Source organism: Rhineura floridana, chromosome 8, assembly GCF_030035675.1.
Source record: "Rhineura floridana isolate rRhiFlo1 chromosome 8, rRhiFlo1.hap2, whole genome shotgun sequence".
Lineage (NCBI taxonomy): Eukaryota > Metazoa > Chordata > Lepidosauria > Squamata > Rhineuridae > Rhineura > Rhineura floridana.
Window position 1 is genome coordinate 45,566,836 of NC_084487.1, and position 24,709 is coordinate 45,591,544.

The window sequence follows — 24,709 nt, forward strand, 5'->3', positions numbered from 1 at the left end:
AAGTTACTGAGACTGAATCTGTCCAAAATTTGTCAACAAATATAGAAAACTAAACAATGGCCCACAGACTGGAAGCATTCCATACACATCCCAATTCCAAAGAAAGGGGATCCCAGGGAATGCAGTAATTATCAAACTATTGCCTTAATATCCCATGCAAGTAAAGTAATGCTCCAGATTCTACAACAAAGGCTCTTACCATATATGGAGCGATAAATGCCTGATGTCCAAGCTGGATTCAGAAAGGGAAGAGGTACCAGAGATCATATTGCAAACATACATTGGAAAATGAAATGGACCAAAGAATTTCAGAAGAAAGTCACCCTGTGCCTTATAGATTACAGCAAAGCCTTTGACTGTATAGATCACAAAAACTATGGAATGCTTTAAAAGAAATGGGGGTGCCACAGCATCTGTTTGTCCTGATGCGCAACCTATACTCTGGACAAGAGGCTACTGTAAGGACAGAATATGGTTCTCAATAGGAAAGGGTGTGAAAATGATGTGTGTTCCCAATTAAACTTTAGTGAACTAATTCATAAGTTCGCCAATGAATGAAAATTCATAAGTTCGCAAACATGAAAGCATGTACGGCTAAATTCGTGTAACTATGTATCTTTTTGCTAAATAAAGGCAATACAAAAAGATTGTTTTCTTTTTACTTTATTTTACTATTCACACAAAACATTTTCCTACTCCATAATGATTTTCTTATTTGTCCTTATTTGCCTTGTTACATTTTTTATAACATTTGAATTGAAAAATGAACAAAAAAAATTATAAAAGGTAAGGGTGCCAATTTATAATTTGCAGGGGGGCGCCAAACACGCCAGCACCAGCCCTGTGAATAATGTACCTTTATTGTGCCATGAATCCACAGTGGCGCCTTATGACAGCAGTGGCACCTTCAGAATCAAAGTAAGACACAGGCACTAAGTTTTGATGAAAGTGAAATACTGTCCACTGTTTCTTTGCAAAGGAAGAGCATAGGGAGAGAACCAAAACAGGTGGGGCCCACACAACTTTTCCCAGCATAGAAGCAACTGTGTCAGCAGGAACTCCTTCTGAACCAAAGCAAGACATTTTTCAGTTTAATTAAGTGCATAAGTGTCCATAGTATCTTTGGAAGGGAGGAGGATGGGGAGAAAATCAGAACAACTTGGCCATGCCCCCATGACCTCCTAGCAGCCCTACCAGGTCCAGTGGGCACCAGACACCACTGCCTTTAAAGCACATTCAGAGCACACACACACACCCTAGAATCCTGGGAAATGCAGTGTATCCCTCACAGAGCTACAATTCCCAACACCCTTAACAAACAACAGTTCCCAGGTTTCTTGGGGGAGGGGGAATGTGCTTTGAATATGCTTTAAAGGTATGGTGTATAAGCAGCAAAAGAAAACTAACACATCAATGAACACATCTTTCTGTTCTGATAATTTATTATGTGCAGACAGCTTTTTTTTCCCCTCCAAAGGGCCGTATTCAAAAACACGATTTCTGACCTGTTGTCTGTAGAATTCTAGAATCTTGTTCTGCATAATGGGTAGAATGACTCTTGCAACAAAACCTATTGCCACAGGAATAAAACTAGATAACTCTTGGGGCTCTTAGACGTCACTTTTCTAAATGACAGAAGGTCTGTTTTGTAATTTTAAAATGTATACTCAGCTTTTCAGCTCTCTCCCTGTCTACTTGCATCCTTTATTAAGGTTCATACTTTCTCATATTCTTTACCTGAAGCCTGATAGGTTGCATCTTTCACATAGTTCAGTCAAGAGAGAGAGAAGCAGCCCCAAGTCCCTCCAGACAGGCCTGGCTGCAAGTCATCCCATCCAGTCTATATTATGGCCTCCTCAGCAAAATATTTCTATTTCTCTGCCCCTCACCTCCCTCTTCTTTCTTTCATCCTTCTTGAGTGGCAAGCCTTTAATCATATCTTTCTCTCATACCATCATGATTTTGACACTGGTGGAAGAAAATGCCTCTTCTCACTGTTTCTGCTACCATGTTAGCTGTAACTGTCAATGCTGTCTCATTCTGCATTGTGTTTTGATAGTTACATACCACTAGTACTTTGCAGCAATTGACGTGGCTAAAATTCAATCCAAGTAACAGGGGAACAGAAATCTCCTGTGAGGATAAGGACTTGTTGTAGAACTGATTCCCAAGAGTGCACAGTGCCAGCTAGTCTGTGTCATGCTGCTGGGAAAACTGAGGGATCCTCTTTTTCACTCCTGTGTTTCATCCGAGCTCCTACTGGGAGAAAGGGCGGGATATAAATCCAATTAATTAATTAATTAATCTATCTTGTTCAAGCTCCAAATAAATAATTGGGAGCTAAAAGTAAGCTCCTGATTGTTCCTCTGCAAGCAGGATTTGCTGATAGCCCCACTGGAATTGGCTGCATTAGGGAGTCCCTCTGTGGGCACGCTTTCGAAGGGGCCCACTCTCCATTTGCAAGTTGGGTTTGAAAGAGGCTCACTGTAACCACTGAGCAGGTGATTGGCAGTTACAGCAAGACACTTAGAAGTTGACAGGTGATTGATAGATGAGCAACCTGTCAAAGCAGGCTCATAGGGGGTGGTGATTTAAAGATCCAGCACACTTACTGGATCCATTTCCTCTCCTCTGGTCTACATAGTGATGGACAGCAACCCTCCAGGATTTCTGACTGGAGTTTCCTACCTGAAGGTGCAAACAGAAATTGAACCTGAGACTTTTGGTATGCAAGGGACATGCTCTACTATTGAGCCTACAACCCTCAGCCAATGCTGGCTGAGACTGGAGAGAGCAGCCAGCTGGAAATTCCCAGTTCTGGTTGTGACAGCAGCTCCTGCTGCTCAACTCACCTGATCCATCCCCAGGCGAAGAAAAAGCCATAGCTACCATGGGACTATACCATGGTTGTGGGGGTGGGGTGGGGAGGGGAAATAAGTTAAGATAAGAATAAGTTCTAGGAGGACAGAGCAAAGGAGGACCTGGTGTCCTTTGGCTTGGAGGTTTCTCTCAAAATAATAATGTTGCTATGCATACTGCTACGTTTTGCATACTTTGGGATGGCCTCTCAGTAAGTATTACATGTTAGTAGTCACTGTATTCTGGGCCAGGGGAGCAAAAGTGCAGAAAATCTTCACTGGGTCCCTGCCTGTAGTAAATATCTGCAAATCAGCCCCATTGATTATAAATATATATATTATGTAGACAGAAAATGTGTGTAACAGTAATATAAATGGAATTGGTTATTTTTCTAAAATTACAAGAACTGCCCTGCTGGATCTTGCAGTGTTCCAAATGTAGCCAATATTACAAATACAATCATGCTATATCATTGTTGATTACTATTATAATTGTTTCACGTGCAAATGTCTGCAAGCCCCAGTCTTATACACTGGGTGGGGAGGTGTGTGTGACCAAAATCCAGTGAGTCACAGAATCAGAAATAGAATCAACCTCTCCTCCTGCTTAGCCCTGTCGTTGGCTGGTCGTGAGCAAAGGTGATCTTCAGCATTTCACTTGCCAGTCTTTGATCTGTATTCCACTCCTGCGCAGAGCACGTTGCTCGATGCCATATAAAATCCCTTGGAAAAAACTGTCCAGAAGGAAGCAGACAAATTTCCCCATGTATTTTCTCATGGCTTTGAGGGCTTCATTGTGATGGAAGCTGAATATAAAATTACTATGTACAGATGTATTAGGTTATGGAATGAGATATCTTTTAGAACAGTGATCAAATCAGCAGAAGTATTACAAAACTGACTTTTATACGGCCATGTTCCTGCTGTTGTAGGCGTTCCTAAAGCCACTGATGGAGAAAGGGTGGAACGCTGTGGAGGCTGGTCTATTACAGCAAATGGGGCACTGCCCCACCAATCTCAGGTTGCTCTCAAAAATTGCCCCTTTGCACATGATAAATAGCTCCAATTAGCCTACGTGGGTTGGGGGGAGGGATTTTCATCAAGATTGCAGCTTAGCAGGGAAGAGATAAACCTCCCCCAGTACTGTGATCCTGATGAAAATAAACACCTAATATTGTTTATAGATGGTTTTAATGCTTTGTTTCTATATCCCATCTTGTCAGTCCTTGTAATGGCCAAAAGGCAATTTATAAATATATTGTTATAATTAAATAAAAAATAGCATTTTTTTAAACTGACGTAATTGGTAACCACACAATTAAGGTAACTTCTAGTTTGACCAGGTGGATACTGAATGTGTGGAATGTTTTCCACAGACCCCATTCCCTAACCAACTTCTTTATATTCAGAGAAGTGTGGAAGGTGTTTCTTCCCAAATGTGAACAGCTATATGTGAAGAGCCTCCCCCATGCAGTTGGAAACTCTTTGCAAATCAAGGTTCTCACTCCTGTGAACCTCGGGCCTATGATGGTATTCACCTGGAAGCCCCTTTTGCACTTCTGCTGTGTGAGGGAAGTCAGGGCTAGTAGGCACAACTCCACTCTCTACCTCCACATCTTCAATATACATGTGGAGGGACCGAACAAACAGGACTTTAATTAAGAAAGCAAGAACTGTCTTGTTGGATCAGACCCAAGGCCCATCTAGTCCAGCATTCAGTTTCCAACAGGTGCCTCTTGACGCTCACAAGCCAGGTGGAAGGTGACAGCCTTTCCCTGCTTCTCCTCAGTTTCTGATATTCAGAATTAGATCTATAGGAGGCAGCCTTCTATGGAGCTATGCCATTGGTCTATTTAGCTCAGTATTATCAACACTGAAACCAGAGTTTCAGACAACAGTCTTTCCCAGTATTTCTTGGAAATACCAGGAGCCAAACCCGAACCCTTTGTATATAAAGCTTGAGTTGTGCCACTGAACTTTAGCCCTTTCCCCTCTGAATACAGAGTGGGGGTAGTTAAAATTTTTGGGGCCTCGGGATGCATTGAGCTGTGATCAACCCTCTGAAGGGCTACATGTCAAAGTGGGTGGGGCCAAAGCATAAAAGTGGGTGTGGTCCCTTCTAGGATTGGGCAAGAATTTTGATTCAGTTCACATTTCAAGCCACATTTATCAAATTAGCACTTTCTGAAACAATATGAGAACTGAAACATCCATCATTCAAAATTTACACTGATTCAAATTTTGCTATGTAGTTTGCAAATCAATGTTTACAAAATGCATAAATTGTGAAATTGTGTATAAAATGAATATATGAGTGAAGATAACATGCAAATATGCATTATATGATGAGAATGACTTGCAAAAATGTGTACATTATTCAAAACCGCCTAAAAATAGTGTTGATTAGGAGAAATTTGCACTAAAATGCTGGAAAATTTTCATGAGGATATAAAAAAAACTTCACAAATTGCTGCAGAAGTGAATTTAAGACTGGAAAAATGAGAAACTGAGAGACCAGAAATTAATAGATCTTTCCATCCCTAGTCCCTTTCCACCCTTAGTTATTTCATTTCTGTCAATAAATGGGGGGGGGGAGAGAACCAGGCACCTGGAAGTGCATTCAAATGTTCACTGTCGACGCAGGAGGCTGCAGTCACAGCACTTCCTGAAAACAAGTTGAGGAGAACTAGCTAGTCCAGAAGGAAAAAGAGAGTTTACCTGCCTGTTACTTCCTGCACAGCTGCTTTTGGTGAAAGAAAACGAGGGGATTATTCCAGGGTAGAGCTACAGTTGAGTATGTGTGTGCGCATGCACACGCATGTGTGTGTGTGTGTGTGTGTAAAAGAGAGAGAGAGAGAGAGAGAGAGAGAGAATCTACTGGATTCAGGATGCCATGCACCATCACTCCTTCCCCTACCCCACTGTCCAAATCATACTTCACCGCTACTAACTTGCAGTTCCTAACTGCTTTCACCCCATTATACTGTCTTGGTTGCTCTCCATTGCTTGAAGCCTGCCAGTGATGTCTGCCTTTGTCTCATGCACTTCCTGTAGCTTCATTAGGGATGTGCAAATGTGCCTCAATCCATTCTGACATTCATTTACACTTGCATCTGGTCTTTTCCATTCTGCTGCTGCAATTGGTTTGTTATCTGCTGATGCAGAAATATACATGGCTTTTATATGTATGTCATAGGGTACAATAGACATGCATATCTCAGCCATAAATAGATATTTACAAATTAATCAATAATTGATTAACCCTCCTTTTGGGAGGAAGAGCGGGACATAAATGTAATAAATAAATAAATAACCATCCCCGTGTGTTTCCTTCCAAAGTTAATGATTTTCCAGAGGAGCAACCCTGTTAGTCTTTTGCAGCAAAAAGAACAAAGAGCCTGATGGCACTTTAAATAAAAAGTTAATTGAAGTGACTAATGGCCCATCACAAAGCCATCTATGGCTGCAATTCTAACCATGTATACTCATATGTAAGGCTTATTGAATTCAATGAGGCTTATTCCTAGGTAAATGGGGTTAAGATTGCAGTCTATCTTGCTAGCTTGATTTCACAGTTCAGTATCAACTTATCATCCTGATATCAGGGAAGGACGGTTTAGCATCCTGTCAATATTTTGCTCACAGTGTCCTTAGATTATAAGTGGAAGATAGTCCATTTTCAATACTGTAGATTCCTGCAACATCCCTAGCTTCATGCTGGTGCCTGACGAAGGGATACAATCTCTGACAAAGAGATAAAATCTTTAGCTTTGCAGTTTGGCTTCTCTTGAGAACGATCATTCAAGATTGTTATGTCTTTGACAGGCAGTGATGTGAAGCTACAGGAAATACCTGCGAAGAATTACCGGGCGCTGCATAATGCCCATTACAAGGAAAAGCCTGCAACAACTTTTAGGGGGCAAAATTCTTAAATAATGTAACACAAGAAACCCCCAAAACATACGCAGAGCACCTAAGCAATGCAACGGCTGCCACCACTGAAGAATGTTGTTGGGGGCGGGTCTTCAGTGGCCACAGAAAACCTTCTGGGGTGCCAGACATGGCCTGAAGGGCCCAAGTTACCCATCTCAACATAAAGATTATACTTAATGATAATGGTCAATAGACTTACCCTCCATTAATTTATCTATGCCTTTTCCACCATGTATTGGTGTAGTGAATTTCATAAGTTATTAAAGTATCATGTAAAGAAGTTCTCATTTGGTTGTTCTTTGTCTACCCTGAAATATCAGCCAAAAGACTTCACTAGATGACCACAAATTCAAGTATTATGAGACGGTGATATAAGTTTCTCTCCCACTCATCTCCATTGCATTTGGAACAAAATGCAAGTGAGCTAGGACAAATTATAATTTTCAGTTGCAAACTATTGGACATGGGAATACTTTCAAACATGTAGTTTGATCCAAATCACACTGAAATCACTGGAAAGACTTCCGTAGTCTTCTGGTAAGCTTTGGGATGTTCAGTACATTACTTATCTTTACATGTATGAAAAGTCCTACTGAAGTTGTACTTCTGGCACAAGCAACTCTTTGTAAGATCAGAACTTAGGTTAAATTTAAATTCAGCATGGCAAGAGTAGGCAAGAGAAGGCAACAGAGAATCAGAGATACAACAGTGTAGCATCTTCTCATGTCTGACTGTTGTATATTCAACTTGTAAAAATATGGTGTTGAGTCCAGAGGCCTGGGACTCTTAGAAATAAGCACCTGAACTGAGGCTATGGTTGTTAAATGAACAGAGTACTTTCCTTGCTCACAGTTACACACAGACTGGTGTTTTTCCTTCCAGAATTCTCTGTAAGTCCTGGAGTGGACTGGTTTATGCCTGGCCCAGAGCATTCTGGAATCCTGGTCTGGATCTAGCAATAGATCTGGCATAGATATTACATCCTTCCTTTCCCCCTGCATATAAAATCACAAACATACTTGAGAACTCAGAACCCTAGAAAATACTTCCATGACTATATAAGAAAAACCTAAACTACTAGCAAAGCTACACAAATAAAGGAATAGAATAAAAACTGGATCATTGGTATATGAATCATAAGTATAGTTTACATAACATAGTCCTGCAAATAGCTTTTAAAATTTGAGGTGGGTGGTAAGCAATAAGAACAGTAATACACCAGGAACATTTTGAGAAAAGACATGAAGTGAAAGAACGAGGCCTGCCTGGGCGTTGTATAAAAGTGATGGAGAGTATTTCAGACAGAGAACGGTACAAAAGGTGCCGATAATTTTCTCTGACTGTATTTTTACATGATCTTGTCTTCCTAAGGCTATCGAGCGCAATTATGTGTTTGTACTTTGCAAGGAAAGAGAAAGACAGACATTATGGAAAGAGAAAGAGGAACCCCTTGGGACAAATTCAGTCCATGGGAGACACTAATCTTGAAAACACTGTGTACCTGTATGAACAAATGAAGAGGATAGAATAAATTGAGACATTTTATTCCCTTATTGATCAAAGTTGCAAATGTAAACAGGAAGATATTTGTTTTTGCCAGTGACACATGAGAAAACCAAAGTGTGATCCAAGCTAGGCATGGGGAAAGCAGCTGAAGATTTCTATGACCACTGCACCACTTTTCCCTGCTGCCACCACCACAGGAATCTCCACAGTTGTGTCCATATGCTCAATTTGTTCCTCTCTGTGCGCTCAGTCATGAGTTGGGGGGTATGGATGGGGGAGAAATTTGGTTCCGTTCACATTTAAAGCCAAACGTATCAAATTTGCACTTTTTGAAACAATGTACGAACTGAAACACAGCTATCCTTCGAAATTCACACTTGTCCAAATTTTGCAATGCTGTTCTCAAGCCAAATGTTCATAAAAATGCATATATTAGTGAAAATAACCTACTAGAAAGCATTCTATAAGGCAATACCGCATACAAAAATGTGTATATTAGGAGAAATACTGATGAATTTTCAGGAGGATTTTTTTTTTACGAAGAACAGAGAAACCAGAATTGACCTGTTTGCCCATCCCTAGTTGGGCATTATGCCAGTGGTGTAATAGCAGAGAAGGAACGTAGAGAAAGAGAAAAAACAGTAACAATAGGCCCTCAGGCCTGTTTTTGTTATAAGGTTATGTTTTATAATATTTTACATTAAGACTCTCTGATGCTATGATAGTGAATGTTGTCTAGGAGCAGAATACTCCCCAAAAGGCTAATATGCCAATCATTTGACTTTGGGATAGTCGGCACAATAGAAATCAATAGTCAGAGAAAGCCTGTCTGCTTTGAAAAAGGTAAGGAGAAGGAAGCATCTTAAAATAGTTTAAAAGTAGGAATATAATTGCAAGCCATGCCTGTGCATATTAACTGCAGCTCCTGTCCTCCTTTTAAATTGCTTGCTACGCTTCCTCTTTCCCGAGGGTTGGCACATGCTGGTTGCTTTGCTGAAGATGGCTTCAGCTGCAGCAACCAAGCTAATAGGGGTTGACAGGAACTGTCTGGAGAGAGTCATGGACTCTCTGAAGTTGACAGAAGCTTGTCAGAATGGGCCCTGGGGCACCAGGAGACAAAGGCAGTAGATTCACTCTGTCCAGCTCCAAAAGGGAATTCAGAGTCTTTACCCCCAAACTGTTATCATTTGGTCTGGATGGTATGGAAGAGTCCCTCCTGCCTTCTGCTCATGAGGTGTGACATCCTGTGTGGGACTGTTTCCTTGATCCTAGCTGCCAACACTAGCAAGCAGACTCTTTACCAGTCTAGTAGTTCTCTCCCCTCACACCCATAATGTCTTTCTGAGTTCGACTGCGAAACGGAGTGTTATATTTAAAAATATATTTCACAAGCTGTGCCTTCTGGGGGAAAATTGCCAACTAGAAATCTCCTTCACCGGGTGCCCTTGGCAGACACAGCCTTATTCCTGCAATGCTGCCCACGAGGATGGCAAAGAGGTTGCAACTTCTCTCTCTCTGTCTTCAGAACACCCCCCCAGTGTTCATGCATATTTCATTCTTTGCGCTTTTCTTCGCTATGAAGATAATCAAATCTTTTCATATCTGATGCCCTAGATGCCTGTTTCATTTGCCAGCTATTGCCTCAATGATGCTCTCCTCCCAGGCCCCCTTTCTCTTCATGTGGAATGGCTGCTTCCCCCCTCCCCCCCCCCGCGACCAAAGTCTGCCTTAGAAAAGGTCATTGTCCCTTTCATATTTGCTGCTCCTCACTGTGAGCTAGTATAGCTTTTGTTCTGGCAATAGAAAAGGATAAACAGGGAGGGTGGGGTATAGAGACTTCCAAACAACAGTTTATAAGGAGGGAGAGTCAGAGGAGAACAGCGAGCGAAATAGGCACACTGAGAGGATGTTAAGAATAAAAAAGCAAATGGTGAAGAAGGCTGATGGGGGGAAAAAAACCATATATATGAAGGAAACAGAAGCAGCGGGAGAGAAAGACAGCAAAGAATCAGTTTTCCAAGACATTTCAGAAGGATTATTGAAGAGGCACCTGTTAGACTCCAAGCCAACTTGTTTGCATTCTGATTCTTGCACAGTTTCTCTTGCACTTCAGACTAGAATAGATATAGAAGGAAAATGTGAGGATTGCCTCATTATAAGGGGAATGTGTGAATTTGCTCTGAGTCACCCAGAAGTGCAAGGAGCCCGTAGAAGGAGGCTGTCGCAACATTGACCCGAAGGATATATGAAAGGATTGACTTTACAGTCATATGAAAAGGAGGACGTGGCACCATTCTCACTGCAACCATTAACTGGAAAGGCATAGATAAGCAAGTATTCTTTCTTCCTAAACCCATGGATAGCCAATGTGGTGCCCTCCAGACGTTGTTGGGCTCCAACTCCGATCAGACCCAGACAGCATGCCCAATGGCCAGGGATTATGGGAGTTGTAGTTCAGCAACATCTTCAGGGCACCACATTACCTCTCCCCTAAACTAATCAGTACATGCATGCACATTAGGCTATGGGGATCTGGGAGGAGTTCACATATCACAATCCAGACTGCAGTGTCCTTGTGGCAGCTGTTTGTTTTCCCCCAACCCCAGTTCCAGATCTGTATTTCGTTGCAAACATGGGTCGGGAACATGGACTAGATGGCAAACAGTTGGTCGGGAGACTTACAGAGGGGAAATGGCAGGCATGGGAAGGGTTAAGCATGTTCTTCCTGCCCAAATCTTCTCGACTGCAAATAAGAACATAAGAAACTGCATTATAACAGGCAGACCATTTCTCAATCTAGCTCTGTATTGCCTCGAGGCACTGTTTGACAGTAGCTGTCTAGGGTTTCAGACAGGGGTCTTTCCCAGCTCTTCCTCAAGGCGCCAAGCATCAAACCCCAAACCCCATCTGCATGCAAAGCATGTGCTCTGTGCTCTACCACTGAGCTACAACCCTTCCCAAATAGTGCTCTGATCTCAGGCATTATTCTGATCTAGACTGCCAGCAGCAGCATCACCTTGGCTGGAAGGGCTTGGTATGAACATGCATTATTCTTTATTTATTAAATGTATATCCCATGCTTCCTCCTGAAGGAGCCCAGGGTGGCAAACAAAACCACTATAAGCACTTTAAAACAAATTAAAAAGAAAAGGCTTTAAAAATATTGCAACAAAACATCTTAAAAAACTTATTAAAATGAAAACCTTATTAAAGCAAAACATCTTAAAAACATCTTTAAAAATATCTTAAAAAGCAATTCCAACACAGACACAGAGTCTGTGGAGCCCAATGTTGGAGTCCAACATTGAAACTGATTTTGCATGTGTATAACACCTTTTGCATTTGTGAACCCCAAGCACACTGCAACTTTTATTAACTGACCACACAGATTTAACCATGTCTTCCTTTTTCTGAAAAGCAGTGAATTCTACATCTTGCTTGTTGTGCAGCAATATTTTTCAGCAAGAAAGGAAATTAAGAAAACAACATACCAAAACAAATGATAGAATTTTCTGAGGTACAGCAGGCAGAATTAATGATGCAGCCTTGCCATCAGGCTGAGACCGTAAGCTACCTGTGATGTTTGGATTGTTCCACTGACTCTTTTTAATGAGCACCAACTGATCAGGAGTCAGGACCTTGGTTTTGTGTCTCAGAAAAATGATACCACTATGTGCCAATGCTACACAGTAACAGTATTCAACAAAATCACCTCCTGAATTTTCAGTGGAGTGATTATAGAAAGCCTGGGTTTTCTTAGTGATCTCCTATACATGTTGCTGAGGCAATGCATCACAGATTGTGCTACAGCCATTGGGTAAATTGTTCTATACCTGCTACTGCTGCAGGTGGGTGGATTTGCTATGGCCCAGCTCAGTGGAGAGGAGCAAGAATCTAAGAATTACAGACTCATTAGAATAGTGGCACCCTGGGCTCCTGCTGGTAGAAAGGGTGGGATATAAATCTAATAAATAAATAATAAATAATAGTACAGTTGGAGCCTGTAAAACCATTGAGTCAAATCCTCTGCTCAGTGCAGGAACCCAATTTAAAGCATGTCCAACAGGTAGCTGTCCAGCTGCCTCTTGAATGCCTCCAGTGTTAGAAAGCTCACCACCTCCCTAGATCATTGGTTCCATTGTTGTATTGCTCTAACATTTAGGAAGTTTTTCCTGATGTTCAGTTGAAATCTGGCTTCCTGCAACTTGAGCTCATTATTCCGTGTCCTGCACTTTGGGACAATTCAGAAGAGATCCTGGCCCTCCTCTGTGTAACAATCTTTCAAATACTTGAAGGGTGCTATCATATTTCTCCTCAATCTTCTCTTCTAAAAACGAAACATTCCCAGTTCTTTCAGTCTTCCCTCACAGGGCTTTGTTTCCAGTCCCCTAATCATTCTTGTTACTGTCCTCTGAACCTGTGCCAGTTTCTCTTAAAGTGCACTATCCAGAAATGGATGCACTACGCAGTGCCAAATAGAGGGGAACTAGTATATCACACAATTTGGAAACTATGCTTCTGTTAATGCAGCCTAAAATAGCATTTGCCTTTTTTGCAGCCACATCGCACTGTTGGTTCATATTCAGCTTGTGATCAACAACAATTCCAAGATCCTTCTCGCATTTAGTATGGCTGAACCAAGTATCCTCCATGTTAGTGCATTTAGTTTCTTTTTCATAGGTGTTGAACTTTGCACTTATCCCTGTTAAATTTCATTGTTGATGCTTTCAGCCCAGTACTCCAGCCTATCAAGATCCCTTTGAATTTTGTTTCTGTCTTCTAAGGTATTAGGTATCCCTCCCAACTTTGTATCAACTGTAAATTTGATAAGCATCCCCTGCACCTCCTCATCCAAATCATGAATAAAAACATTGAAGAGCACTGAGCCCAGGACTGAGCCCTGCGGTACCCCACTTGTTACCTCCCCCCAGTTAAAGAAGGAACCATTGATCACTCTTTCAGTATGATTTATAGGTAACTATGGATCCACTTGATAGTTGTTCCATTCAGCCCACAAGAAGGAGAAGCTTAAGTTTTCTTACCCCTCAGGGCATTCTTGCCTTTCTGAATATTAAATGGATGGTCATTTGCAGCCTTCAAATTAAAGTCCTCAAGTGGGATTGCTGTCATTGAGAGCTTATGAGAAACTGCCTCAAGACTAGAGAGACAACAGTACCAGTCCAGATGTCTCCTCCACATTGTTTCCACTGAATGTGGCCCCCAGGGATAAAAATGTAATGGAACTGTCTTCTAATCAGGACTCTGGGCATGGTGATGAGGGCTTTGCTACAGTCTGGTTTTCAAGAGCTTGTCTCAAGGATAGGCAAATAGCTCAGAGCCATATTACAAAAGTATCATCAACTGGAAATTTCACTGGAAATTACTATCATAAAGAAAAGCATTGCAGCTAATTTGTGTTTTCTTTGAACACAGCAAATACAGTTTGCGTGAAATTTGTGTGAATGTGATGCAGACCAACAATCCATAAGTTTGTTGTGAGCATATTGCACCTTTCATGTTATGCCATTTCCCAATTTGACACTTGCTTATGTGACTGCCAGGTTCCACCAGTGATGCCCACTGTAAAACGAGTATGAAGAAGAGTCACACATCTCTCAGTTCTTGGGTGACATGCACAAAGCAGCCTCAGCCAATCTGCAGCTCTCTGACATGCGCCACCAGATGCTTAGGGACACATGTCTCTACTTCACTTTTTACGCTTTGCCTCAGGAACCACTTGGAGCAGCCTTTGCCAACCTTGTGCCCTTCAGATAATTTGGACTACAACTCCCATCAGCTCCAGCCAGCATGGTCCTGGCTGGGGCTGGTGGGACTAGTAATCCAAAACATCTGGAAGGCACCAGGTTGACAAAGACTGCATTTGAGTAATCCACTGTTGAGTAAAAAGTGAAGGAATAGTTCTAAGATATTCAGGGAGATCATCATCAGCTAATTATGATCTCAATTTACATTTAAGGTTTAGCAATGGGAATATTATCTTACTAATATATGCACTGCCAAAAGCAGAAGAAAGTTTCAGGAAACAGTTTCTAGTATTCTCGGAAGTGTGACTTGTTCCTTCCATTCACACACTGCCCTATAGCAGCAGAATTTCCCAGCCTACTTGGATGAGAAAAGGATGTGGCTCTGGCTTTGCCACATTCAAGAAGATCTACTATTTGCTGTGTACTTTGTGTATGATTAAGACACACTGTTGACATGTTTTTGTGCTTTAAGTATTCACTAATAGGCAAGTGTGGTGTAGTGGTTAAGGTGTTGGCCTGCAACCTGGGAGACCAGGGTTCGAATCCCCACATAGCCATGAAGCTCACTGGGTAACCTTGGGCCAGTCACTGCCTCTCAGCCTCATGAAAACCCTATTCATTGGGTTGCCATAAGTCAGAATCAACTTGAGGGCAGTACATTTACATTTTAATAGGCAAAAAACCTTGCAGTTTAAGAATGTACCTATAGCCCACAGATATTTCTATCAAACTTTAAAAAGTAGGGAAATTGGGCAGCTATAGTGAATGCACCAGGGGAGTAGGAGACCTGACCTCCTCTCTAAGATATTGTACTGCACTACAAAGTTGTCAAAATGCAAACATATTTTGGGTTGGTCTTTCACAGTCCAATCAACTTCCTGTGTAGCTTGGAAGAATTTGGTAACATGTGTCTCTGAGCATATGGTGAGTGGTGGCAACACCTGCCATCTCCAAAGATGGAGAATTATATTTTTGTATGTTTGTTGGTGTTCTTCTTACTTTCCTTCTTTCCTGTGCTGCTAATGTTTCTACAGAGAATCTAATCTAGAAAATTTTATTTCCGTCATTATTCATCCTAGAAATCTGTGTCAAATTTATTTTTATTAATTTCAAAGCCTTTTTATTGGTCAATGTCACATGATGGCGAAGACAGTCTTTTGTGTTTCAAATTGGAGGTTAAGTTCTATTTCTATTTTGGGTGCATTAACAGTGGAATCTGAAACTGCAGTTTGATGTAAAATCAGACTGATTACAATATGTTGCTACTTCAGCAATGACTCTAGCTGTTGGAAAACAGAGGATGCATGTTTTCAGTCTGCTATGTTTAAACCACTTCATTTAAGGCAAGGTGGGCACGGTCAATTAAAAACATAGAGCCTGGAATTTTGCTAGAATATATATATATATATATATATATATATATATATATTTATTACATTTATATACCACCCCATAGCCAAAGCTCTCTGGGTGGGTTACAGTGGGTTCACCTTCCACTGTTTTATCTTGTGCAAATTGAGACACTCCTGAGGTCCACTGGAGACTATTCTGCAGAATAGTCAGTGCCATTATTCCACAATTATTTTGGAGTTTTTTAGTGTAAATTTTGCAAAGTGTTGCTGTACTTCACATATTCACAGAAATAGAAACAAAAGAAAATTGTTTCCTACAGGAAACTTCAGTAAAATTGCAAAGTAAATCAGACATATTTAAAGTGACCATCTGAACTATATCAGCTGTCTTAATAATGTTGCTTCCTCCCTGTTAAAATAAGATCAGCACAGCACATGTCTTGTTTCTATTATTTGAGCTGATTGCAGGTGTTGCCACCACTCACCATATGCTCAGAGGCACATGTTACCAAATTCTTCCAAGCTACACAGGAAGTGGATTGGACTGTGAAAGACCAACCCAAATTGTGTTTGCATTTTGACAACTTTGTAGGGCAGTACAATATCTAGAGAGGAGGTCTCCTGTTCTCCTGGTGCATTCACTATAGCTGCCCAATTTCCCTGCTTTTAAAACTTTGATAGAAATATCTGTGGGTTATAGGTATGTTCTTAAACCACAAGGTTTTTTGCCTATCAGTGAATTTCTCTGCTTTTTAATCCGGGAGGTAAGAAAAGGGATCCTGTGCAAGTTTGCTGAGAAAGGATTGATCATTTGCATGCTTATTGAATTCAGTGGGATTTACTCCCTTGCAATCATGCTTAGGATAGGTGACACTGACCACAGGAGATGGGGAGGGGAGGAGGAGAAGGGAAGGGAGGAAGGGCAGAGGAGAGGAGGCAGATGGGAGCAGACAGGAGGGGGAGAGGAGAAGGACAGGTTTGATAATTTGCATGTTTATTGAGTTCTGTGGGATTTACTCCCGTGCAATCATGGTTAGGATAGGTAAAACTGACAATGGGGGAGGAGGAGGGGGAGGGGGAAGTAGCAAATTGGAGGGGCAAAGGAAGGGGGAGGGGAGGGCAGGTTTGATCACTTGCATGCTTATAGAGTTCAATGGTATTTACTCCTGTGCAATCATGCTTAAGATAGGTAAAACGGACCATGGGAAGGAGGAAGGGGAGGGGAGGAGGGGGAAGAGGAAGGAGGGGATTGGAAGGGGATGGGGAGTGAGGGGCAAAGGAAGTGAGAGGGAAGGGGCAAGAGGGAAGGGATAGGAAGGAGGAGAAGGGAGGGTGGGTTTGATCATTTGTATACTTTTTGAGTTCAATGGGATTTATTTCTGTGCAATCATGTTTGAAAATGGAAATGGACTGCCTTCAAGTTGATCCCAACTTATGCTGACCCTATGAATAGTTTTTTCATGGCAAACGGTATTCAGAGGTGGTTTTACCATTGCCTTCCTCTGAGGCTGAGAGGCAGTGACTGGCCCAAGGTCACCCAGTGAGCTTCATGGCTGTGTGGGGATTCAAACCCTGGTCTCCCAGGTTGTAGTCCAACACTGACCCAGGGGAGGGGCAGGGAGGGTAGGAGGAGGGGGAGGGGAGTAGATTGGGTGGGTGGGCACTAGCCAGAGGGGAAGCCCCTTTCCTTTCCAAAAGGAAAACATTGTGAACAGTATCACTGCTTTTCAGTGTTTTCCCTACCTTTTTATTCTACAGCAGGCACATGTAGCCTCCCACCCAAATTTAAACCAAAGCTGTCCCTGGCCACGTCCACACCAGGCCTTTATTTCACTTTGGACAGTCATGGCTTCTCTAAAAGAATCCTGGGAAGTGTAGTTAGTGAAAGGTGCTGAGAGTTGCTAGGAGACACCCTGTTCCCCTCACAGACCTTTAGTCGGAGTGGCTGACTGTTAAACCAGTCTTGCCACTGTAGCTCTGTCACTGGAATAGGAGCCTCCTCTCAGCACCCTTCACAATCTAGATTCTTTGGAGGAAGCCATGACTATCTGACATGAAATCAAAGTCTGGTGTGGGTGTAGCCCCCTGATTAGCCAAGCCAAGCAGCTGTGAGTTTGGCTTTTAGAACACTGACAGTTGATTCTTACTGAGCATGTCATTCAGCTCAATGCAAAATTTCTTAAATTAATTAAAAATCAGCCAGGCATTTTTTAAACTTTTAATCTGCAGAAGATGAAGGCCAGAGTGTGGGACAAGGTCAGTAATAGAATTCCAGGTACGTTGTGAACATGGCTGGTTTTTAATGAATTTCAACAGATTATGAGAACTCTGACAGAAAAAAGTCCAAAAGGGCTGTTTTGTGTATCGCCATGAAAATTTAGAGGGTTGTTAAGCATGCGCTTCTGATTTCAGGACTATAAGTTTTGTAAGGTTTTGTTTTGAAATGAGCTTATGGGAAGCATACTCTCGTGGCTGTATAATAACAGTGAGAGCCATAAATGCCTTTTTAATAAATGCAAGTAAAGATTTTTAGAATTCTGATACAAATTGTCTAGATCTCATTAAAGCTTCTGCTAGATAGCAGGTAGCCTTTAAACAAGCAAAGTTGTCACTTGAGGTAATACTGATGTTGGTAGTTTATTCATTTATTATTTATATGTTACATTTATACCCCCCTTTCTTTCCCTATGGAACCCAAGGCGGTATACATGTGCTTTCCAAGCCGTCTCCAATTCAAGCACTGACCAGACCCAGACCTGCTTAGCTTCAGCAAGGTGGTGGCCTCATGTGCCTTCAGACCATAGCCTGTAGTTGTACACATATTCCCCAACTGTATGTGTACTAGTTGCTCAAGGGGACTTTATTCATACATAGTAAATTATTGCTTTTAATAATAATATAAATTATGAAGCCTGTCATCTAAACGGGACTCATTTGGCTGACAGAATAGCATGCTTCTTATCTATGGTGCTGAGCACTGCAAGTTTTTCTAGTATATAATGAATTCTGATGTTCTGAACATTATGGTATATGGGAACAGGATTTTCATGACAGAACAAAGACAAAGATATGGATGTGGTATGCAGAAGTTTAAAAAATCTGTTGTTTAGGTGAGAGCAGAATATACATCATGCGAAGTTATTTTTGCCACACTCGTTTAGCAGGGCAAGTCAACTCTCGGAGCCCATGTGTGTTCCTGCTGCTTGCTGTCTCTCTACCTTGCTGTGAGGAGCTGATTCTTTTCATATCATTTAAAAACTGTACCTATTTTGATTTGATAAATATATGAGGTGGGGATGCTGTGTCTTGGTTGATTTGAGAAACTAACAGAGTCCCTCACCTGCCTGGTAACGATCGTTCTTTTTATTGCCGCATATCAGAAAGTTAGGAGAGAGTAATGGTATGTAAAATATACCCCAGTCAAGATGTTCTGATTTTCTGCTCATGAATATTCGATGCATCAGAAGCCAAGCAACTGGTTCCGATGCTACGTCCTGTTGTGTCCCAGGCAAAGGGAGAGTTAGATCAGTGAGGGGAGTCAGATGAGGACGAGGCTCCTTGAGGAGCTGAAGGAAAGGAGACAAGTGGAGAGCATTCTGGCAACCCCCAAACTCCCTTGCCCGGCACTACCACCGAGGAAACTCCTGCCCCACCTGCGAGTCCAACACCGGAGCAGTTGGAAAGCAACTCTCCACCCATGCCATCTACTCCTGTGCAGGAAACCCTGCCAGGCACTTCAAACGCTTCCCAGCCAATCAGTATCCCACTTCCAGGGACCACGCTGTCACCCAGCGAAGCCCCGCTATCAGATGGGTCGTTTGAGACTTGTCCCGCCCAAGGAGGAGCAAGAAGAGAGACTTTCAGAGGGTGGAACTCAGGTGGAGCCGCAGTTTATGAGCCAAAACATTCCCTACTTAAGTCAGTTCTCCCAAGACACATGTGCTGTGTCACCCCTCCTCAAATGCTGCAGAGACTGCTTAGCTAGGATAGTTAGGGAAAGTAGTGAGTCAGAGTAGACAGGTATATGAAGTGCACTGCTTTGGATGTAACTATAACTTTAATAAAAAGAGAAAAAGACATCACCTCGCCTCAGTCTGAATCCATCACCTCTGGGCAGGACACATCCTGATAGACGGGACTGGGGCTTTGAACTAACCTCAGAATCTGAGTTTAAGATTCAAAGTAACTATATGTTCATTTCTCCTCATAGCACATTCACATTTGCATTCTTGCTAGTAGGGAATAATCTCATGCCCCAGAAACAATCTAACTGCTGGTTGATGCTACATTCTGGTGGTCAAAGGCTAAAGTTTTGAATTGCCCCAGGAGTTGGAATATTTATTTATTTGATCATTCCTCTTTTTGAAAACATTCACATTTGGATTTCCATTAATAGTGAAAATTAAAATTCCATTCAATATGAACACAAGTAAGCCGCTTTTTTTTAATGGCACTTTCTCAAATGAGACATATGACTGATAACTATGAGCTAAGTCAAGGCAGAAAGAAAGAGAAGCACTGTGGGTTAAATCAGTCATTTGAAGATTGTACTAATTATAAAGCCAGGTCCTAAATGCTCCTACCCACATTTGTCCCTGGTTCTCTTCCACCTTTCTTACTTTCTTGTCATATATAAATATGACGGGCAAGTATGGCATAACATATAGTGCTCATGCATTGAGTATATGAAATGTTCCCAGGTTGTTTTCAAGGAGAAAAGTTATTTTGAAATGCATTAACTATATAAGCCTTTATTGGAAGTGATTTCATGAGCAAGCACCCTAGATTCCTGCTGGATCCTATTAATGCGAATGTACTCAGATACACTAAGTGGGTAGACCATTTTGTTGTAACTTTCCTATGAAAATGTGTTCATGAGATAACCTGAAAAAGACATTGCACTATGCATGAAACATTTCTAGAGGTGTTACAAAATTGTAGTTTCACTGACTAAATTGTCACACAAATCTGTCCCTTGTGAAACTTCTTGGAGATTCATTAGATATACTCAGTTCTTTCCTACTCACTCTTGCCAGAGGCGTCTCCTACAATTGGGATTCACATCCATAGTTCTTTCCTCAGTCATTTATTGTACTTGACCATATAATACTTACAGAAAAATGGTAAATCAAACCCCCACAGAGAGCTTTTGCCTTCTAAGATACTGAGTATATGGCAAAATATGATTTTAAGAAGAGCCCTACTGCATCAGACCAAAGACCTATCTAGTCAAGCATTCTTGTTTCCCACTATGGCCAGCCAGATACATTTGGGAAGCCCCTAAGAAAGATATGAGAACAATGATCCTCTCTTACTTTAGTTCTCCAGCGACTGGTATTCAGCATGCTGCCTCTGATACTGGAGGTAGTAATACAGCCATGACATGCTGTAGCCTTTTATAGCCTTATCCTTCCATGAATTTGTCTAATCCCATAATAAGGGGGGGAAACAGTATTTTTCACTGTTAGTCATGAATATGCTTATAAAGGAGTAAATCTGGGGACTTTTAACTCCATGAGACACACAGTGGTAAGATGACTATGAATCAATCTTGTACTATTGATGAAAATCAGAGCCCCTGAAGTTAAAAGCTAATGCCACTGATAATTGATTGTGTATATAAGTGCTGTTCTCTTGCCACTGGTGTTATGGGAGCAGTTTTTGATATTTCTTCATTTCTTTTCTCATTGTAGCTTGGAATTCATAGATATTAAAGAAAAGAGATTGCTTGGACACAAATTGTTCATCAAAAACCTCTGGATGTTTTAATATTCATACCTGTACAAATACACTTGCATCTATGAATGCCCAAATCGTTCATTGTACCCAATTCCAGGCTCTTTTTTGAGCTCATAGAGTCTTTTATTCCCAGGCACAGAAACAAAATAACACAGGAAGATGAGAAAGCGTAAAGCACAACATGATGTGGCTTATTACTTGACGGTGGGCATAAAAAGGGGATTAACTGAAGCCTAGAGGGATTGTCACTGAATCCTAATCTTATCTTTCCTTCTCCCTTCCCCTTCCCCAGCCATTTGAAGTAATGAACTAGTTATAAATAGCTAATTAGTTAATTATATGCTGGCCTACATGCAGCATCTTGTAACATGAAATTCCCTAGACCCCTGTGGTAGGGAGTCTCAGCAGACTAAAGGGAAGCAGGTGGGGTAGATGTGGGGGGATTAGGAATGTGATTGATGCTTGCAGAATGCAAGTGACCACAAGAGAACACAGAGAATGTAATTAATTTAGTAAAAGGGTGCATCTGCCCTATCCATCTATCCTATCCATGAGGCTAGTCCATTAGCTTGGCAAAGTAAAGGGATCCAGGAGAGAAACAAGCCCAAAGTTTATTCAGCTGTATCTTGAAGATGTTATAGAATCTAACATAGGGTACCATCCAGTTAATTGAGATCCAAAGGAAACAAAGAACATATGACCAAAAATATAATTTAATGACAAAACCCAGCACATTTTGAGCTAAGGGATATTAAGGGATATTTAGTTCAAAGAAAGCCATTCTAGAATGTGATTGCATACCCCCTGCATAATGGCTCTCTGAACAGAAGCTTTCTTTGAACTAAATATTCTCTGGTAAAGAATGTATTTTGGCTCAAAATATGTCAGGGTTTGTCAACAAATTAAATTTTTACACTGCTTTTCCTCTCTTTTTTGCATCTTTGGATTTTGAAATTTTAAGAAATGTATCACTGTGGCAGCCCCAGAGGCTGAGTCCCTTGTTTCTTGCTTCTTGGAAAGTATGTCATATATTTTGAGACATTATATAAGTAATACATTCCAAAAAGACCAGGTATACCCTGGGTGCTTCAGGGCTGGGTTAAGCATTTGGCTAAATGTGCTCGTGTACTTAATTCAAAGCTGCAAAATTGTAGATAGTTCTCTAGCTGCCTCCACCTTGTTTCCTCCAGGATTCTTTTTCCTATAATGTCTTTTCTGTTCTTTCCAAACTCTGTTTTTTCATCCTTTCCCTTTCTCTTTCTTAATCAACACCCTTGCTGCTATCCTGTAATCTGTCTCTCTCTCTCCCTCCCTGGTCCTGGTCCCTCTTGCAGGCATGCGCATCCTGGTGAATTTGCTCTTGGACACCCTACCCATGCTGGGGAATGTTCTGCTTCTTTGTTTCTTCGTCTTCTTCATCTTTGGCATCATTGGGGTGCAGCTATGGGCTGGTCTACTGAGAAACCGCTGTTTCATGGAAGAGAACTTGACCATGTGAGTGTCTGGGAGATTAAGCTGGCTGTGAAGCAAGCCTCACTTCTCTTTCTTTTTCATTCTTTTTGTTGCCGAGCCAATCCAAAACCCTAGAGCAGTATCCAACTCAATTGATCCTGAGAGTGCAAGGATTTCTGCTTGCACAACAGAATTTCCCCTTCCTCTCCTCTCCCTGTGTGCCCCTGAATCCTCTCCAAATCTGCTCTGGAGGCTTGAGGGGAAACTCAGAACAGATTTAGGGGACCACATAGGGATGGATGAAAATTTTGATTCAGTTCTCATTTCAAGCAGAATTGACCAAATTCACACTTCCCAAAACAATATGAGAACCGAAACACAGCCATCCTTCGAAATTCACATTTATTAGAATTTTGGGATGCAGTTCGCCAACTAAACAATATTTACAAAAATGCATACATTAAGGGAAAGTGTGCATAAAATTGAATACATGAGTGAAAATAACATGCAAAAAGGCATGAAATGATGAGACGGCTTGCAAAAATATGTACTTTTGTCAAAACTGCCTACAAAAATGTGTTTATTTGTAGAAATTCACATTAAAATGGTGGAGAATTTTCACGATGATTTTTTTTTAAAAAATTGCACATCGCTGCAGAAATGTAGAGAACTGAATTTAACATTGGAAAAATGAGAAACTGAGAGAACTGAAACAAACAGATCTTTCCATCCCTAGGGCCACAGCAGACACACAAGGAGAGAAGCTGGAGAGGAAGTTTCTTTGTGCAGCCAAAAGTCCTTGCGATAGCGGTTCTGTTTAGTTGAATTCTGCTCTTACTATTTCATTCTGTCTCTCCCACACACACATGCTTCTTGTGTACAACTTCAAAAAAGACATATCTGCCTCTTAAAAAGGAGGTGAGGGGATGCTGGCACCACCACTGTACTACTGTAAGTGGCATCAGCAAGGAAATCCAATGGGGATAATAGAATCGGAAGAGGGCTTGTAGGCCATCTAATCCAGCCACCTGCTTCAAGCAGGAAAACCAGAGCTAGGGCATCCCCAGCAGAGAGCTTCCCAGACTCTGCTTGAAGACCAGTACGTGAGATTTCCTTGTTGAACTGCTCTTACTGTTAAGATGTTTATTTCTCCTAACATCAGCCAACATCTGTCCTCCTGTAACTTAAATAGTGCAAAGTCAAAAATCCTCTCCCCTTTTTTTCAGCAGGGCTAATTGTCTTCTATGAAAGTAGGGGAGCATTTTCAGAGACTTTCAAGGATAGATGGAAGACATTCTAACTTTTTTGGTGGGGGCAGGGTGAATTACCATGTCAGACAAGACAGCAGAGAGTTGCATGGTCTTTCTTTTACTAAAAATAAACACTTTTCAGTGGCTTCAAGTGGTGGCAAAATACAATAGGCAGCAGCCAGTCAGCATTCTCATTGCCAACAGAATGGCCCAATGGGAACAACTTGACATCATGATGTAGCATCTTTCTCAGGGCATTGTCAGTAAAAATAGGTATCTGCAGCCACTGGGACAGCAGGGTACAAGTGTTTGCCCTATTCTATGTTGACAGCCTTTCAGGTGTTTGAAGAGTACTCAGTCATTCCTCCACCACCCCTCCTGAGCCCCCTCAATAATCTCTTGTCCAGGCTAAACATCCCCAATCCAATCTTTCCTCATAGGACCTGTTTTCCATGCTCTATCTTCTTAGCCTTCCTTGGAACACGTTCCAATTTTCCTACATCCTTTTTAAAATGTGCTGCCCAGAACCAGACATAGAACTCCAAATGAGGCCTGACTAGTTTCATTTCTGAGAGTCCATATTATTTAATTTCAAAGCATTTCTTTTTCACTTTTCCATTTAAAAATACTTGAAGAAGCTAACAAATAATGCTAAAATTCAGCTAAACAACGTGAACACAAATTAATAGTTAAGAGATACAAAGCAGCTATTTAAAGCATTGTTGTCAAATCAGATACTTTTTTAAAATAACTCAAGTAGCAGCCCCAGCAAACCATTATTACAATTATTTCCAATCCCTCAGACCAGATTATATTTATCATATATGTAACTTAAAGCCAATTCACACCACTGT

General features: G+C 41.4%; 1 protein-coding gene across 1 annotated transcript in view; it reads left to right on the forward strand.

Moving 5' to 3' along the window:
* CACNA1I (calcium voltage-gated channel subunit alpha1 I) overlaps positions 1-24,709 on the forward strand; it is a 483,310-nt gene that overhangs the window by 314,627 nt on the left and 143,974 nt on the right. Inside the window, exon 5 of the mRNA XM_061582812.1 lies at positions 22,488-22,647. Coding sequence (XP_061438796.1) covers positions 22,488-22,647 — 160 coding nt within the window. The remainder of the gene's footprint in view (positions 1-22,487; positions 22,648-24,709) is intronic.